General features: G+C 36.3%; 1 protein-coding gene across 4 annotated transcripts in view; it reads left to right on the top strand.

Moving 5' to 3' along the window:
• The first annotated feature begins 8,036 nt into the window (after nt 1-8,036).
• The window catches only part of LOC140142887 (corticotropin-releasing factor-binding protein-like), a 52,323-nt gene continuing 41,378 nt past the window's right edge, over nt 8,037-18,981 (top strand). For all 4 annotated transcript variants that reach the window (XM_072164905.1, XM_072164903.1, XM_072164904.1 and 1 more), the window contains exons 1-2: nt 8,037-8,333; nt 14,683-14,794. In XM_072164905.1, the coding sequence (XP_072021006.1) occupies nt 8,247-8,333; nt 14,683-14,794 (199 nt within the window). In that variant the 5' untranslated portion in view covers nt 8,037-8,246. The remainder of the gene's footprint in view (nt 8,334-14,682; nt 14,795-18,981) is intronic.

The following is an 18,981-nucleotide window of genomic DNA, read 5'->3' as shown; positions in this document are numbered from 1 at the left end:
AACAAAACAAAAACAAAAACCTAACACAAACAAAACCAAACAAAAACCAAACAAAAACCAAAAAAAACACCAAAAACAAAACAAAAACAAAACAAAAACAAAACAAAAACAAAACAAAAACAAAACCAAACAAAAACCAAACAAAAACCAAACAAAAACCAAACAAAAACCAAACAAAAACCAAACAAAAACCAAACAAAAACAAAACAAAAACAAAACAAAAGCAAAACAAAAACAGAACGAAAAAACAACAACAAAAAAACAAAAACAACGAAAAACGATAACAAAAAACAAAGAAACAAAAACAAAAAACAAACATAACTTGATGTGAACTTGGACTCAACACATATTTGTTGTTTTCGTTGACTGAAATACAATAGACCTAATTAAAGATGATAATCATGCAAATCAAATTTCCAAGAAAAGAACACGAGATGAAGAACGTGGGATGAACTTACAATAGAGCTTTCTTTTGTTTCAGCTGATCTTAAACTCACAACGCCCGCATCTTCATTGTTTAATTAGACATAGAGGTGGTTCAAATACCACGTGCTACTCACGTGTTTATTAATTAAGATAATCAGGAACATGAAGGTATACAAATTATGTTTAATAAATAAATATGATTTTTCATGGGAGAAGGCACAGGCAATCGCTACACGTTTTTGAGACGTGACGTGTACGTACAAGCCGTCTTTTTATGGCCGGGAAACTGTTATTGGAGAACCACACCGCTGAGCGCAATCTGACAAACGAGTTTCTAAGTGTTTCTAAAACCAGATCAATTTGGCAGCTCCATTAGAATTTTATACACTTTCAAGTTGAATGGGTGAGGGTGAGTTTCAAATGGAGCTGCCTAATGTGCTCATTCCATTTGAAATTCATACTTCCCCTGTGGCAGATATTTCTAAAATCACAGGGGTAGTGTGGATTTTCAATGGAATAGTTCAATGGAGCATACTGTTAGTTGAACATCTTAAGGGGGTACTACACCCCTGACCAATTTTGTGCCTATTTTTGCATTTTTCTCAAACATTATAGCGCATTGTGGACAAGTAAGATGTGTATATTATAGAGGCAAGGACTACAACTACTGCACTGAAAATTCAGCAACTCAAGGCAAGTTGTTATTGATTTATTGATCAAATATTGGTTTTCCCTCATTTTTGACTGTAACTCCACAACTGTTGTCTGTGTTGAAATAAAATTTCCAGTGCAGTAGTTGTAGTCCTTGCCCCTATAATATACATATCTTACTTGTCACCAATGTGCTAAAATTTGTGAGAAAAATGCAAAATTAGGCACAAAATTGGGCAGGGGTGTAGTACCCCCTTAATGATTCATCACATCTAATCACGTTAATCTTGAGGACAAGATACTATTCCACTATGCATTCGCCATTCTGTTTTAATTTGTGAAAATAAAGACTAACCGTTTTTTACGGAAATATATCTGAGAGTGTACACAAGATTTATGTTACATTGACCATGTTGACAAGCATCTTAACAACGTATTGCGGACATTTTTATTTGAATTTTTGAAAATATGCAGAAATGAGATATGTTAAGGTATGCTCTATTTCAAAGTTAAGGCGTGTTACTAAATGGTAATACATTGATCTTATAGGAAATGAGTCAAGGCCACTGGTTTATTTCCATATGTATTGCAGTTATTGAGTTACCAAAAATTTAGTGCATAGAATCGTAAGAGCTGTGGGGCTTCTAGCTGGAAAATGGGCCTCTATGATTGTTTTTTGTCGAAACGTCAAGTGTTCCCTTCATCCAATCAGATTTTTTTATATGTATATCAAACGAAAGCTGACAATTACCCCTAAAAACACTTTTTGTCATTAGGTCAATGTTATAGCAAAGCGAATGTGGTAAATCTGTTGAAAACTATACCTATCCAAGCACATTTTGTGGCCAAAATGTAGATATTTAGAAGTCAAAACCTGAAGTTATCATTACAATATTTTTCAAATTTTAAGTCATTAAATGATAAAGCACACTTATATTGTCCATATACTAGCGTCATTAGAATGAGCAATGGCCAATTCGCTTTAAATTGCAAATCTTGTGCAAAAAGTTAATATTTTCGCCTGTTTTGTCATACGGTTGTAAATTCAATGATCTATGACTTTGCTAAAGAGCGTTTACAAATTGATATGCACCGCTAACTCAGGCACTGTTCCTACTAGTAGCCGTAAGTAAAGCACAAGAGAAGGCAACAACTGAACGGATATTAAACTCTTTCATTTTATGAAACGAGACACCTAAAGATACATTTTTGAAATTGAAATTGCATGCATCACTGTTAACTATCAGATTTAATCAATATTTGTCTAAATATGGACCAATTTTGCGGACAAAAATAATACAACTGTTTACAAAATATCAATTTAGACAGGAAAAGTATGATTTATGTTTCAAGTCATGCGTATTTCATTGATCGCAAAAGGATTTTGTATGACGCACTTTAGAGCTGAAAATTGAAATAAGACTTATTGATTTTATGTAACTTTTCTTTGCTGCGACCAAATTAATATCAAAGTCTAATTTTTTTGGAAGATTAATTTATAAATATTTCAATTCTTCGTGTTTGACATGACATTTGATATACTTACTTGGAAAAACAACGTTGGCGGGAACTGGATTAGTAGACAAATTATTTACAAGTTGTCATTCAAATCTACGTAATTGTTTGGTTGTGAGGATTATGATGGATTGTTTCAATAACACAACACAAAAAGAAAGTCCGCACTTCTTTCAGGAGTCATAATTGTAATACGAGATAGCCATGCTAGTTGGATTTTCCTTGCATCATTGTCTAAAATGCATAATTTTATGTACTTATCATCGTTAGTGCTGGTGGTGAACTCAACGACATGTAATCGTGGGTAAGCGCTGGTTCGAATCAAAACGGTTCTGATTTTTTCTCTCCTTTATTATAATGCCATTTTGTCTGAGCTTCATTTGTTTGATTACTTTTAAAGATAGAATGCAATACAATGTCTAAAATTGCCCATTTTTAGTGATCCTGCGTGTCACCTTAACTGATGTGTAAACACGGTAAAAGGATTGCCACTGCAAAAAAATACAAACAACAACAACAACAAAAACAAACACCGCGGTGACTGTGAGATATCAGCGATAGATGACACACACACTGACTGCCACTTACTTCAGGCGAGTGTAACATCCGCGGCTTAACAAGTTACCACGTAATCTGTTTGCAATTGCAACTTTCAAAATCGCACACATATTCGTATATCTTTAAATTCGAGAGGAATTCGAATTTGTTGACACATGTACTGATAGAAGATAACAAACACAATTCTATCAAAGTGATCATATTTAATAAATTATATTAAGTATATGAAGTAAAAGAAGTGCTTTCTTTTTGTGCTGTGCTTACAGGTGGTGGACATGTAACTCAAACTAGATAGATTGAGTCTTACTCTCGATGCCAAAAATATTTTCGTTTTAATAACAATATTGCTCTATTTGTTAGATGAATCATAGCTTTTTAATTTGACATATAATGGGAATAAAATTTAATATTCCACGTTCATACATACACGCTATATAACGGCGCGCGTGATTGGTCGAGAGCCGGGCATAAACAGCGTTTATGCCTGGTGTCCCGGATGTGAGATCGCCGGGTAGGAAAAATGAAGGAAAATCATGTTTTTAACAATGATACTTGTAATTTTTTAATGATGCATTATTAGTCCGAATTTTGACAAGGGTGAGATTAAGAGTGAGATTTTAGCCTTTATATGCATTATTTTGAATGCTTAGACTTGTACCGTACCAGGAAGCTATGTAATTTGGCTTAGTAGAAGATGTTATTAGTACCAGGACCATGAAGCAACTCAGTTTTGACTACACAAAACTAGTTGAATCCGCCAAAGCCTGGTCCGAAGCCCAGGAACCTCTGGAATAAGTTACCAAGTACCGGGCCAAGAACAAGAACTACTTAATATATTAACATCCCCGTTGCCGTTGGTGAGCTACACCAAGAGTGCACATCGTATAAAAGATGGGTGACGGATGATGGTGGGCAACTGGTTCCAGCCTTGCAGTTGTTGAAATTGAAAAGGGTAATCGTATTTTTGTCAGAGTCAGAGCAAAGTAGGACGTTTTGTAGAGTTGATAAACGTGGCAATTTTTAACTTTTATTGCTACTTATTGTCGAAGTGAAGAATTAGGATTGAGTTATATTTCATATGGCATAACAATGTAATATTTTTTTAATCGCCCCGATTTCTATTATTCTGGAATCGGGTGTAGTTTGAGTCTGCGTGGATAAAACTATAATGCATTCCTATGAGCAAATTTGTCAATTAAATGTGTTGCGGATTTAGTGTGCCCTATATAATTCAGTGCTTCCACTAGTCTCCTCTGCAGCCAGTTTTTGTTACGCCCCCTCCACAGAAACAGTTTGCCAATGACCATCCGCACTGCGTCATCACCCCTATATCTTCGTGTCAAAAATTGCCGTGATAGTACGGCGAATCCTATCGTTTTTCAAAAGCTACGCATGGCGATTTTGTTCGAGATAGGCCGAGCGACTCAGGCTAAGCATACCATTTACATGATATGAGATACCATAGCCCTGCCATAGAGCCTGCCGCTTAGTTTCTATTCTACGATTTGCGCATGATCAGTACCACATATGGTGTTACTATTATAGAAAATTCGATTTGTTGTCATGTAAAATGCAGGTTTTGTTTCCAGTACACTAACTCGAAAAGCAATACACTAATTAGCGGGGCCTTTCTATTTGCTGTGGATATCTTTAACTGCATTTTATAAGTAAAGATTTTGAAATCCAAAGTAAAAATTGTGATATATTCAACTATTTGAGAAATGAATTATACAAAGGAACCCGTGTAAAATCCAGGTGCTGTATCTATAATACAATGTACATTATCGATTTTCTTTATCTGCGTCAATAATAGAATTTCGATTTCAATCGAATTGAATACATGTCTCCATTTTGAGTTTGCACTACACCTCTGAGCGACAAAGCGATCGATTTCTAGCCAATCAGATACGGTAGGCCTCCTTTTCTTGCGTTCGGTGAAATACCAATCGCCAATCGCCCGTCGCTCACCAACGGAGTATTAACTTTATATTTATATAACACTGGCTGTTGACACTGTGTACCGCTGCGCTGTTTCTGAATTCTGATTAGCTAAGCGGGCGACAATGCAAAGTCTATTAGAACCTGATCAGAAGTGATACATCCGGGAACGTGCTGGATGACGTCATGGGAAAAGTGTTGGCCAATCAAAAAGAAATCGTTCGTTATCATTGGCAGACTGTTTGTGTGGTGGGAGCGTGACCAAACTGGCTGCTGTGGAGACTATGCTTTCACATGAAACAATAATGTAAACAATAGATGGAGCTACAACCTATTTTTCCCTCTTTTTCACGTCTTTCTTTTAACCTCGTTCGGTGAAAAAAAATTCGATTCTATAGGGAATCCTTTATAGACACAGGTTTTATTAGTACCAGGTATTAAACGTATTTTGATATAAAGGCAAGTTACACAGAACAGTATATCCGAATTAAGGGGTACTACACCCCTGGCCAATTTTGTGCCTATTTTTGCATTTTTCTCAAATATTATAGCGCATTAGTGACAAGTAAGATATGTATATTATAGGGGCAAAGACTACAACTACTGCACTGCATGAAAATTCAGCAACTCAAAGCAAGTAGTTATTGATTTATTGATCAAATATTGGTTTTCCCTCATTTTTGACTGTAACTCCACAACTGTTGTCTGTGCTGAAATGAAATTTCCAGTGCAGTAGTTGTAGTCCATGCCCCTATAATATACATATCTTACTTGTCACCAATGCGCTATAATTTTTTAGAAAATTGCAAAAATAGGCACAAAATTGGCCAGGGGTGTAGTACTACCTCAATGTATATCAATCTGGTATTTCCATGGCGCAATGCTATAACAAGCGTACCGCTAAACTAAATCTCGCTCTCCGTAGTTTTTACTGCATTTTACATAATATTTTCAAAAAGCAATGTCACTGTGTAAAATTTGGCGCCATGTATTAAATGATATAGTTCCATGCAGGGATATGAAACAAGATTTCCAAAGTGTTGTGTGTTTGAGGGTGGACGTGTGGAGGATGTTGGCCTGATAGTATTAGAGCGAATTGGTATTTGACTCTGTTAATTTGTTTAGTATTTTTTGTAAGGATATCCTGGGACAGGAAAGAGCACTCTACTATCAAATTTGCTTTACACGCATAACAAGCGTAGCGTGTTACTGAATTCGTGGTCAATGCACTATCCCCATGGGACTTTATACTGCGTCTTGTAATGTAACATTTAAAGACGCGTTTACTCTGCGTGTTATAACTAGGATTCCAAGTAAAGTGTCGGATATGTGCCGTAAAGACCTTAAGGCATACAATATAGGTCCTAATGCCGTGTCGCAAATACGTCCTTGAACATGGCGAAGGTCCAAGTCAGCCAAATCATATAAATCAGCGATATAGTCTTTATACTTTACGTGTTGTCTGATATACATTTTTCTTAGATATTTTCAATTATCGTAACTCGTAATGTCATTGTGTAAATCGGCCATGTATAGTTCCCAAGTGCGCTATTCAAGTTCACATTGGTCTGAATAGATCAGATTGATGCGGATTCGATGTCCCGTGTAGAAACCCTTTAGTTTCAAAACAGCTAAAAAGAGGAAAACCACTATCAATTTTGTTCTTTCCTTTAATAATGGTATTTTAAGGTTTCCCCATAAAAATGAGCCATGTGAGGAAATTAAGATTCTTATACTATTAGATTTTATGCAAATATCATGGGAATAGAACTGTACAATGGAACAAAATATACCAACATGTGTGATTTGTAGCACAGTGTCTATTTCTGCAGGAAACTCAATTCCGATAAAAAGTGGCCGACCTTATAACACCTTTTAGAACTAAGCAGTTTATTACTTGAAAATATTGCAAATACGCGTAGGAAAATAAGAGGAGTATCCTATATCTAGAGAATAACGAGGGAGAGCGTGGCGCAATGGTTAGGGTACTTGCCTTTAGTGCATGAGGTCCCGGGTTCAATTCCCGGTGGTGGCGATTTGCTGGGATATTGACTTGGAAAAAAAAAAGTCTGAAATTAATTGGCAAAATTTGTAGATTAAATTCAGACTTCCGCTCTCACCATGGTTCATTTAGAATTGGGTAAATGAATCATGAAAGTACTCCGTCCTTCGGAGGGGACGTTAAGCCGTCGGTCCCATGTGCAGAGAGCCATACCTGTACATGTATCTCGCAGCCAGTTATGCTTGTTATGCGTTGTGAGATCACCTGTCGTAATTTTTGTAAGGATACCCTGGGACAGGAAAGCGTACATTACTATCAAATTTGCTTTAGTAAATAGCCTATATATTAAAGCGCAGCGAAAGATATGATTGGTGTGTAGATGTGGGTGGGGTGGGGTGTATGTGGGGTTGTGTATATGGGTGCGGGTTGACGGACTTTGGTAGTTAATCTTTTGTGGGTGGGTGCAGGGGCGCGTTGGCGTTTGCTTAGGGGTGTGTTCTCTATGTCGAAAAAAAAATCGGCTGTGCATTATTAATTGTGATGCACCGAGCTAAATCAAAACAAACATGATGAGCAAGGGCGTACACTTGCCACAATGTGTGTCTGATCAATGACAGTAAATAATATCATCACTGATATAAGGTGATTGATGGAAACACGTTCATTTGCATTAAGTCACATTGTGTCCGGACTCCTCACGTAAGAAGACGTATCTAATTTGCATACGACACGTGGTCTCAACCTATCACTATACCTGAAATTATCGCTTGCGTTAAGCTATACTGACAAATGGGGTAACTCGTATCTTAACGAGCAAGTCAGAACGTTGATTCTTATTGGATAATCATCAATATGATGTAAACGATTGAAGTAATAATTGTAACCCAACGGATAAGAGCGCCAATTGATGTTTACTATAAGAACTTGATGTATTGTACATAGATGTCAAATGAAGCACTACTGTACTGATAATCACCGGCGTGTAAGTCTCCGCACTGATTAAGGTTCCTTGAATACATTGCTACCAAGGAGAAAGTATTATTCGCAAGTTATACAACTCGTTTTTACAAGTGCAGAATAGATATAGATACAGACTCTTGTTCCGGACAAAGCCTTCTTTTTGTAATCTTGGACTGATTTCTTTTCGGATAAAACAATGTCTACTTCATTAGCGTTATTACGTGCTGTTTTTGCACTAAATTGTATATATCAACTCACAACGGCTGCAATATTATCCAGATCAGTAAGTATTAATTTTGTCTCCTTTGCATCTTTATATTGTTATTATTTTCTTACGCATTATATTTTGTTGCATTCGTCTTGACGTTTTCCATTTTTAAATACTTCGTTGATTTTTTGTTTACATTGTTATATCCATATCCATCCTACTTCGTTTGCAGTTTTAAATGTTTTAGTTGTTAATAGTTTTCAGTCTTTTCTACAGTGCTCGAGGGAAGGAGGAAGCACTTTTTCTTTCTTTCCTTTTTTTTAACGTGCGATTCTGAGGATAAACCCCCTAAAGCTGAAACAATTATTGTCTCAGCCCTAAAGTACCACAAAAAGTCTTGGAAGTGATCCATGTTTTCTATATAATAAACTTATCTATATGTAGGCCTAAGCCTTTGTAACACGAGTACTTTATCGCTTTAAGGGGTACTACACCCCTGGCCAATTTTGTGCCTATTTTTGCATTTTTCTCAAAAATTATAGCGCATTGGTGACAAGTAAGATATCTATATTATAGGGGCAAGGACTACAAATACTGCACTGAAAATTCAGCAACTCAAGGCAAGTAGTTATTGATTTATTGATCAAATATTGGTTTTCCCTCATTTTTGACTGTAACTCCACAACTGTTGCCTGTGCTGAAATAAAATTTCCAGTGCAGTAGTTGTAGTCCTTGCCCATATACATATCTTACTTGTCACCAATGCTCTATAATTTTTGAGAAAATGCAAAAATAGACACAAAATTGGGCAGGGTGTAGTACCCCCTTAAAGTAAATGCGGAGATATTTTGATTTTCATCAGAACTTGATGTATTTGTTAGACTTCTCATGCAATAGCGTACATATATATATTGTGGTGTGTAAATATAACTATTACGAAAGTTTCATTTTTCTTGGTTCACCAGGACTTGGAAAGCGTTCACTTGTCACTTTTTCAAGAAAAATAAGTCGCATTGTAGGCAAAATCGATTTTGAGATATTTTGGATTGCATACTAAGCATACTAAGTATTCTGTTTCTTTTGTATTTTATCAGAATCATCAAAACTGAAAAATATCATATCACAGAAACGACAAATCCAATTTTAATGGAATTTTAGCACTTTATAATGAAATATTGATTTGATTTGATAAAGGATCTATTATTTTGATCGTGTTACAATTTCAAATCCTTTTGTTGTTGCTTTTTCTGACAGGGCCTAAGCTAAGGAAACGTATCAGGATAAACTTTTGTATTTTGACAAGTTAGCACGGGTGTTTGCTAAAAAAACTTGCTTTGTCAGCTATAAAATAGTTTCTTTGAAGTAAATTGTTCTTTAAGAAAAAAATGTTTATTTCTCGCTCAATGAGAAACTTTTTGCATAAGATATGCAATTTAAAGAGAATCGGTCATTGCCCATTGAAATAAAACTATTATGGACAATATAAGTGTGCTCTTTCATTTAATGACAAAAAATCTGAAAACTACCGGTATTGTAAGGATCACTCGGGGTTTTGACAATTAAAACCTATATTGTCGTCAAAAAGCGTGCTTGAATAGGTAGTTTTCAACAGATTTACCACATTCGTCTTGCTATAAACATTGAATTGCGTCATCTGTTGACGTAATGAAAAAAGGTTTTTTTAGGGGGAAGTGTTAGATTTCATTCGATATAAAAAAAAATGTCTGATTAGATGACAGGAACATTCGAGGTTTTCACAAAAACCAATCAGATATGCCGTATTTTCCACTAGTCACCAGCTAGAAGCTCACACAGCTCTTATGATGCTATTTACTCAACCGTGTAGTGTAAACACGGACTTTATTGAGACAAGGTACTGTTGGAAGCTCTTGGACGAAATGGGGGTGTGTGCTCAGGTGTATCGAGGTGTAAACAGCATCATGAGCATGTGCCCAGATGCGTATAAGAGAATCAAAGTAGTCAAACCTTTCCATGGTGTCGAGTGCCGACGACAAGATTTTTTTTTAATTAAATAAATATCAGAAATGCCCATTTTCATGACCGTATTTGGAATCGGCATAAAAATGTATCAAAATAAATACAAACCAGCCTAGTATTTGGTTCAGTCGTTCTTGAGTGAGCTCTTGGTATTTTGAGAATATATCTCAAAACTTTGAACTTTTTATGTTGAAGCTTATGGCTAGCACAAAGAACAGTACAGTAAACTGACACTTAAACTATATGTTACTAATTTTTAAGTAAGCTTATTAACTTAAAAAAACCCAAATTAAGAGAATTTACTCCCAAATTCTATACCCAAACACTGTACCCTCTTACATCGTGTCAAATTGTACTTTTCAACTTGAAATAAATAAAAGAAATGTAATATTTTCCCTTCCATTAAGAAAATGAAGAAGAACCGAATGCCCTTTAAAACATGCAAATCTTGCACGAAAATAATATCAATATCAGAATTAATGACTAAAGTATCTTTGGAGGACATATCATCGTCCTTGACTCAGTATTATTAAACTGTGTGGCAATTATTTTTATGACTTGCTCTAAAAATACTGATTGTCAATGAAAGAGAAATTTATGATGTATTTTAATATTATTCATTTAAATGTTTGTAAACATATTCCAAGTACACACGATTCAATTATCTATGATATTAATTCAATCAATTCAGTATGATAATGAATTTGAATGGTAATTGACTTGTTTTGTACTAATTTTCAAGGACCTACTAGTAAACTTACGTTTTTCTGTTATTAAGTTCAGACACAGAAAGAACAAAATTCAATATAAACTAGACAGAGAGCAAATATCGAAATATATTCTTTTATCGATCATTTTATATATACATTCAAACGTCTCCCTTCTAACTGTTTAGTAGCCTATTTTCAACCGAAGTACCACTCATCTAAATTCACATGCTCTGTAGATACATTTTTGAATAAATATGGTAAGGGCAATTTTACCAAACGTGCCATGTTTTTGTAATCGGACATGTACGACTTGATTTTGGTTAACGTTTGTTGAAGCAATGCTTATTTTACGTGTTAGCTTTGTAAACGACATATCATATTGCAATCGTTTTTGATTGCAATTTAAAGATGCTTTTACAGACTTGACTAATCCGACTTTTGCTTTTAACTTGATTTCAACTCTTATGTCAAGTGGTTTTGTTGCTGCAAAACTACCTCTATATGCTACGCTTCTTAATACTCTTTCATAGCAAAACTTTTAATAAGAGTGTAGAGGTTCACCATCATAATAAAGGGTACCGGTAAATAATGCATAATATTAATGCTCGCGTGCTGTTTTGAGGTATTTCAAGAACCAATACTAGGCTTGTTTGTACTCATTTTAATGCATTTTTCATGCTGATTCCAAATATGGTCCTGAAAATGTCCAATTCTGAAATTTTTAAATATTCAATTAAAAAACTTGTCGTCTGCAGTCGACACCAGCGTGGAGAGAGTTAAGACCTACAAACTCTTGAGTTGTCCGTAACTTCCTGTTGAGAAACCTGAGGTCCTGGGTTCGATTTCCGGGCGGGTTCACTATTTATACTTGTCTCCTTTATTATTTGCGACGGCGAACCTGTGAACAATTATGTTTATTCCTGTTGAGATTTCAGTTCTGGCTCAATAATACATCAATCTTTAAAAACGTCAAGTTTCAAAACACGAAAAAAAATCATTAACTATAAATAAATAAATAAATATCAATTTTAAATCTAAATTTGAGCCATTGCTGTACTAACATCGATAAGTGCCGTAACCGATTTTGCAGGTGAATTCCTTATACATGTAAACAAGTTTCTGTACATAATAAGCTTTTGTAACAAAAACAGATTGTTCCCAAACCGTTGAACCAAGTTGGGTCATCCCAGTTGGAATTCATACACCCTCGATGGAAGACATGACCTTTATTTTTTACACAGGGAGGGTAGATTTCAAATGGGGTTACCTGGATGGGTGACTCCCGGGTCCAATCCCCGTGCGGTGGTGGTAACCTGCTTGGAATAAAAGTCTGAACGTATTAAATTGGCTAATTATATAAAGATGTCCACATAAACAACAACAACAAAATCACCTAATATAGCTTTTAGTGTATTGTAAATTTCATAGTGTACTTATATTATAGGCGTATACCATGAAATTGAATTAACTCGGTAATGGAATAAGAAAACTTACTACTACCAATGGTATCAGGATAAAGAAGTTCTATTCAGGATAAAATCTGTTTTACTGTCTCTCTATAATGTAATCTGGGACAAATATGTATTATTTAAAATTCTTCTTCCGTCGTGTGCTCTTAAGGCTGAATGACATTTATCCACCGTCAATGTAATTCTGGGCACGGATGATATTTTCCGCCAGGTCCTCGCTGTACAGCAGGCGTCATTCTCAAGTAGTGGGCACTAAAGTATGTGTTGCATTATTTGAGATTGAAACTTAAAAGCTCACTTGTGAGGCTCATATTGACCTGTAAGCCAAGAATTGGAAAAGTTACATTAGTAAAGGGGCTGTAAAGCCATTGTTTTTCACGTACTTCAGAACATCACGTAATTAATTATACGAAAGATGCGATTTTTTTCAAGTGGAAGCATGGAAATAAATGGACGTTCACATCTGACTTAGTTTTCTAAAGTGAAGTAATTTTCACACAAGATAAAACAAATTAAGTATAAAGTATATGTATAAACAAAATATAATCATAGCCATATCTTTCTAGGCGTTGATCACAAGCCTCAGCACACTGCAGTGTGCTGAGGCCAGGCCCGTAGTCACGGGGGGGGTGCCAAAGACCAAAAAAATCCCCTTTTAGATCCAAGAAATCCCATTTGCGAGCGTGGCGAGCGAGGTTTTTTATGCTTTTTTGGTGCAAAAATGTCCAAATCCACCCCTAGTCCAAAAAGGTCCAAATTTTGAAGAAAAAAATGTCCACTTTTTCAAAATCAGCACCCCCAAAATAAATCCTGGCTACGGGCCTGGCTGTGGCCTTTCAATCCTTATAGTATTAACTTTACATCTGTGACGACCAATCAGTCAATATAGAAGTGGACTGATTTGTCTTCGTGGCTACCTGCCGATCTAACATTGCCTCTGATTGGTCATTTACATGATATCTTCACTTTAATCACCAATCAGAATAGAGCTTTGCAAATAATTCACACCAATTTTCTGGGCTGGTGTAATTATTCTAACAATGTTGCCGATTGGTCCAATTGATAATAAAAACTTCGTTTTGACCAATAGGCAGGTAGTTCTCATATAAGCAAAAAAGACGTGATGGAAGTATATTTTGCTTGGTGCACCAGAACCGGGAAAGCTTACGTTGCTCAAGAATATTTCAAATTAATCAAATGGAGAAATTATACCTATAAATAGCCTTTTTAATAACAAATCAACCAACCTGATTTTTTCATCACAACCATAACTATAATTATATATAGGTGACACTAGTCTCATGACAAGTTGTAAACAAAATACTAACATCTTTTTCCTTTTCTTGTACTCCAAGCAGAATGAATATTATTGGCAGCGAACTGGGGGACACTTGTCAATTTTATTCGATTTATTTCATATCGTCCACTAGTTTGTAAAATTCAATAAGCACAACACCGGATGACGTAAAACTATCCTAAGTCTGTCAATACACTGGCAACTTGTAAATAATTTGCTTAAGGGGTCTTCAACTATAATCATTTCAGCCCAATGATCACAGTCACAAATTACTTACTTGTTTCTTCGATTCTTTTCTTTTATGATCTCAAGGCCACTGAAGCAACTACGGTTGTTTACATTCATTTATTGCATTTTCATGTGGATTCTAAACACAGTTTAATATTCAGATCATCAATTATTGCGGATGTTTTTTTTAACAAAATAATGTTTCGTACTTAGAAGCGTTGCTAGATTTTGTATTGACGAAAATAAGGGTTAAATGTTGTAAAATGAGTGGGAAACTTACCTTTTTAAATCGAAGGTCTTGGCCCTTACGCGTTAATGCCTCGATCATGAATGGTCATTTTGAAAGATAATCGTTTTACGTGGTTAAGACTTTTGTTTTTGTATAGTGATGTGTGTTTTCAAAGGAGTCTTATAACGTAACCTTGAGGAAATAACCAAAGGCATAATAATCGAATTCAAACATAGACAAATTATCGTCACAACAGTAGCATAGTTTAAAATTGAATAATATTATAATTATACTTATTGTAATCAACTATACAATACTCTACATAATTATTGTATTTTTAATGAACATTTTGTTCATATGAATTTATATTGATATTGATATTTAAACACACAATGATGCACAGTGTATTTTGGCCTCTCCCCAGCAAGCCGATGGAGGCGCACCATACTGTGAATCGACCGACTTATGTCAAATCACCTTTTTATTTCTGTAGATGCATCCTGTCAGAGAAATTCGCGAAACAGACGATATACTATCAAGAATTCGCAGAGATGGTGTGCAAAAGAGATCAATACCAAGTGGAATGATCTATTCAAGAGAACTCGGTGAGTAACGCAATGACTCGGTTCAAGTGTTTTCTAATTAATTTGTCTTATAAAGCTTTCCGTAAGATGTGTACGATCCTCTTTTGAAGACTGCTAGCAAGACTATCGCTATACCGGAAGTGACATAACTTCCCGCCAGTCGTCAGATGTTGGATCATCACAACAACACCAAGCTTTGATAAAGTCTGTTTTTGCTGTAATTTTATGTTGAATTTTAATCGAATAAAATCAATCAATCAATCAAGCTCACTGACGAAACTGTCAGCAAGAAAAACTAGTAAGTTTTCTTCAAATTTTGATAAAAGAAAAAACTCTCTGAATTCGTTAATTACCAAACCTGATGAATTTGTTTCAAAATAATGCTCTGTTCGCTCAAAAATTCTGAATCATTTATCATCTTAGCCATGTTAACGTGCTCTGGTTAAAGGTTGAACACTTTACTTTATTTTTGGAAGCAACCTAATTTTCGCAAATTTAACTAAAGAGTTAATAACTTAAGTGTACATAACACCATGCACCACCTATTTATTTATTCAGTTAGTTAGTTATTAGAACTTGTTTTGGCTGATATACAAAGCTTAGTGATCAACACTGTTTTCCAGTTTGGCCCAGGGGTCAAACAAAATACTTCAAAATACATTCTAAGAGCCCACGATACACAACATTATTACATAGTATGAACACTATAAAATAACATACCATAAAATACCAAAATAACACACCTCTTCTGGTCGGCTGCAGAGCGACGCGACAGTATCCGCTCAGGGGCGTGGATCGAAGTGGGCAGACAGGCAAAAAGGTGTAACCAGCTAGCAGTTGCTAAAAGAAGCTAACAGAAGAGCCCTTCATCCATCCAGAAACATGACAAATAATAAAATGCTGTCTGTCGCACTATTGACGTTGTGTAAGATTCGACCGAAGGTCATGTGATTTGGTCAATTGTTCTTGTATTCTCTTGATCAGGAAGACCGATACGCTAATATCCTCCTGGGCAGGAAGACCGATACTCTAATATCCTCCTGGTTAGGAAGACCGATACGCTAATACCCTGCTGGACAGGAAGACCGATACGCTAATATCCTGCTGGACAGGAAGACCGATACTCTAAGATCCTGCTGGACAGGAAGACCGATACTCCAATATCCTGCGGGTTAGGAAGACCGATACTCTAAGATCCTGCTGGACAGGACGACCGATACGCTAATATCCTGCTGGACAGGTAAACCGATACGCTAATATCCTGCTGGACAGGAAAACCGATACGCTAATATCCTGCTGGACAGGAAGACCGATACTCTAAGATCCTGCTGAACAGGAAGACCGATACTCTAAGATCCTGCTGGACAGGAAGACCGATACGCTAATATCCTGCTGGACAGGAAGACCGATACTCTAATATCCTCCTGGTCAGGAATACCGATACTCTAAGATCCTGCTGGACAGGAAGACCGATACGCTAATATCCTACTGGACAGGAAAACCGATACGCTAATATCCTGCTGGACAGGAAGACCGATACTCTAAGATCCTGCTGGACAGGAAGACCGATACGCTAATATCCTGCTGGACAGGAAGACCGATACTCTAAGATCCTCCTGGTCAGGAAGACCGATACGCTAATATCCTCCTGGGCTGGAAGTCCGATACACTAAGACCCTCCTGGTAAGGAAGTCCGACACTCTAAGATCCTCCTGGTAAGGAAGTCCGATACTCTAAGATCCTCCTGGTCAGGAAGACCAATTCGTTAATATATTCTTCTCGTCAGAAAGACGGACACGCTAATATCTTTCGGGTCAGGAAGACCGATTCGCTCATATCATCCTGGTCGTGAATACCGACATGCTAATATCATCCTGGACAGGGAGACCAATACGCTAAGATCCTTGTATACAATAAGGATGGTCTTCTCATAGCGACCGACTTTGTTATTCAAGAAGAAAAGCGTATTTAATAGTGCATCAAACCCAAAGCAATAAACTACAACATTTTTAGCATTACCATATTAAACTAAAAATCTGTACTTTTTTCAACAAGTCAATTAACCGAAAAATAAGAACTTGAGACTTCATTTACGAAAGATCCAATTTCTTTACTTCCGCCTGTGGTGAAATACACACAAAAGCACGTTGGGAACCTATAAACCGTTGCAATGCTGACAAGTTTGTATGTTATGTTGAAATGTATAATCCACTCGATACCGCATGAAAAATATAAACATCTCAAAAAAAGTAACTGACCCCCTATAAAAAAAAAAACGGGTGGTTGTATTACAAATTTGTAAAATGCGTTGGAAGCATAATTTATTTCTGCACATTTTGACGCCTCATTTGTAGCAATTGACTTAATATTGACGTCGAAATCAATGTAACCCAAGATTTGAAAGTTGCAGTAAATTCTATTGATTTTACATTCAATGTAATGGAAGGAAATGTGTGTATCAGAGGATGATTTAAGGAAGCCCCATCATGCACTGTAAAAGTGTTATCACTAGAGTTTCAACTGCCACTTTGCTTTTCAAATCCCATTGAACTCTGTGCAAAAGATGTTGTTTTAGAATTGCCCGTGTGTCATTATTACTTGGTCGATTTCAGATCTAAAGTGATGTATGCATGAAGGATAATTCACACTTCTGTAGATAACATAAAATGTGAAATCGACCAACCGTTTGAAGGGGTTTTTATTGTAAATATATCTGTCAAAATTCAAATTTCACCATGCACGTGTGTATGCAGTGGGCGCGCATTGGTGTCATGTTCACTCACACAGCTGTGCTAACCGCAAGACTTGCTGGGAAGTGCTTAAATCATCCTCTGTGTGTGTATAATGATATCTGAGTGTTTTTGTATTGTAAAAATTTGAATGTAAGTGCAACTTTCAAATCTGGACCTCACTACATTAAATTGACCAGTGCTGTATTGTTTTTGGGCTATCGTATCAAATGAGGTGTCAAATTCTGCTTCCAACGCATTTTACAGATTTGCAATACATTAGCCCCTTTTTGAATAATGGCCATTATTTAAGGGGGGTTTAGTTACTTTTTTTGAGATGTTTATGTATCGAGTGGATAAAATGTACATTTCAACATACAACCTTCAGTCCAGTGGCCTTATTGTGTCATTAATTGCCATTGGCTCAGGAATATTGACAAGTTTTCTTATTTATTGACCAATTATTAATAATGTATAAGAATAACAGCTTTGCCTTTTAATCTCTGCTTGAAAACAACTGTAACGCGTAAATGAAGGACATTTACCGGCACGTAATGCAGTCCTAATAGGCCAGTTATTGTATTCAATCTATGATTACTTCTATTCTGCGAATAGACTTGGGTACGTTGTCGGTAGGTATTGGAGCCCCCGCAGTGTCATTATTCTATTCTCGTGAAAAATTGATGGGCAAAAAACTCACTTATTGATGAATTTATGACTGTTCTCACAACAAAAATGTTCACTTACGTGATCTTTCGGCTTGCGGTCGCTAAGCCTTTTTCAAACTGATGTTATTGATCTTGATGAGTGTCACATGACGAGTTGTTGTCAACAACGTCATGTGACAGGATGTTCCGGTAGACGGGTGCCAGGTCGTGTCGTCCCAGGCGGCGGATGACATGATCGAGCCGGCAACTCGTGAAACCGCCCGGCCGTATGGCATTTTCCATATACTCGGTTAGTTTTGTGGGATTCATTATCGAACCCCAACGGTTTTAGCTTGTATTTATATTATTTATCAACATAGGCCTATTTGTTTGTGATATTTCAAGCGTTTTAAAATTTCAAAAAATCCCATTCAATTTACGGTTGACGATGAAAATTTACTGAATTTAGGGACTGCACGTCATACACCACCTGTGTCGTCCTTTGTCCTTGTTCAGGTTGCTGGGGTGTCTCCCGGGGGGGGCACTTCAATTTGAAATGGATATAGGTGTAGGGCTGGCGCTTTCGCACTAAGGGGCATTCGGTGAGAGCAACATGTAAAAAATATGGGGTCATTGGGTGAGAGCATGGTTTTTGGCATTCGGTGAGAGCAAAATGTAAAAAATATGGGGTCATTGGGTGAGAGCATGACCTTTTTTTAAATGGAATCTTTGGGTGAGAACCAAAACAGCGCCACAAAAACCTCGAAAATCGAATTTCTAGTTCTAAATGGCTTCAAATTTCTTAATTTTTTCAAAATAAGTAAGAAAATCA

Source organism: Amphiura filiformis, chromosome 20 (assembly GCF_039555335.1).
Source record: "Amphiura filiformis chromosome 20, Afil_fr2py, whole genome shotgun sequence".
NCBI classification, from domain to species: domain Eukaryota; kingdom Metazoa; phylum Echinodermata; class Ophiuroidea; order Amphilepidida; family Amphiuridae; genus Amphiura; species Amphiura filiformis.
This window is presented reverse-complemented; position numbering and strand designations above follow the sequence as displayed.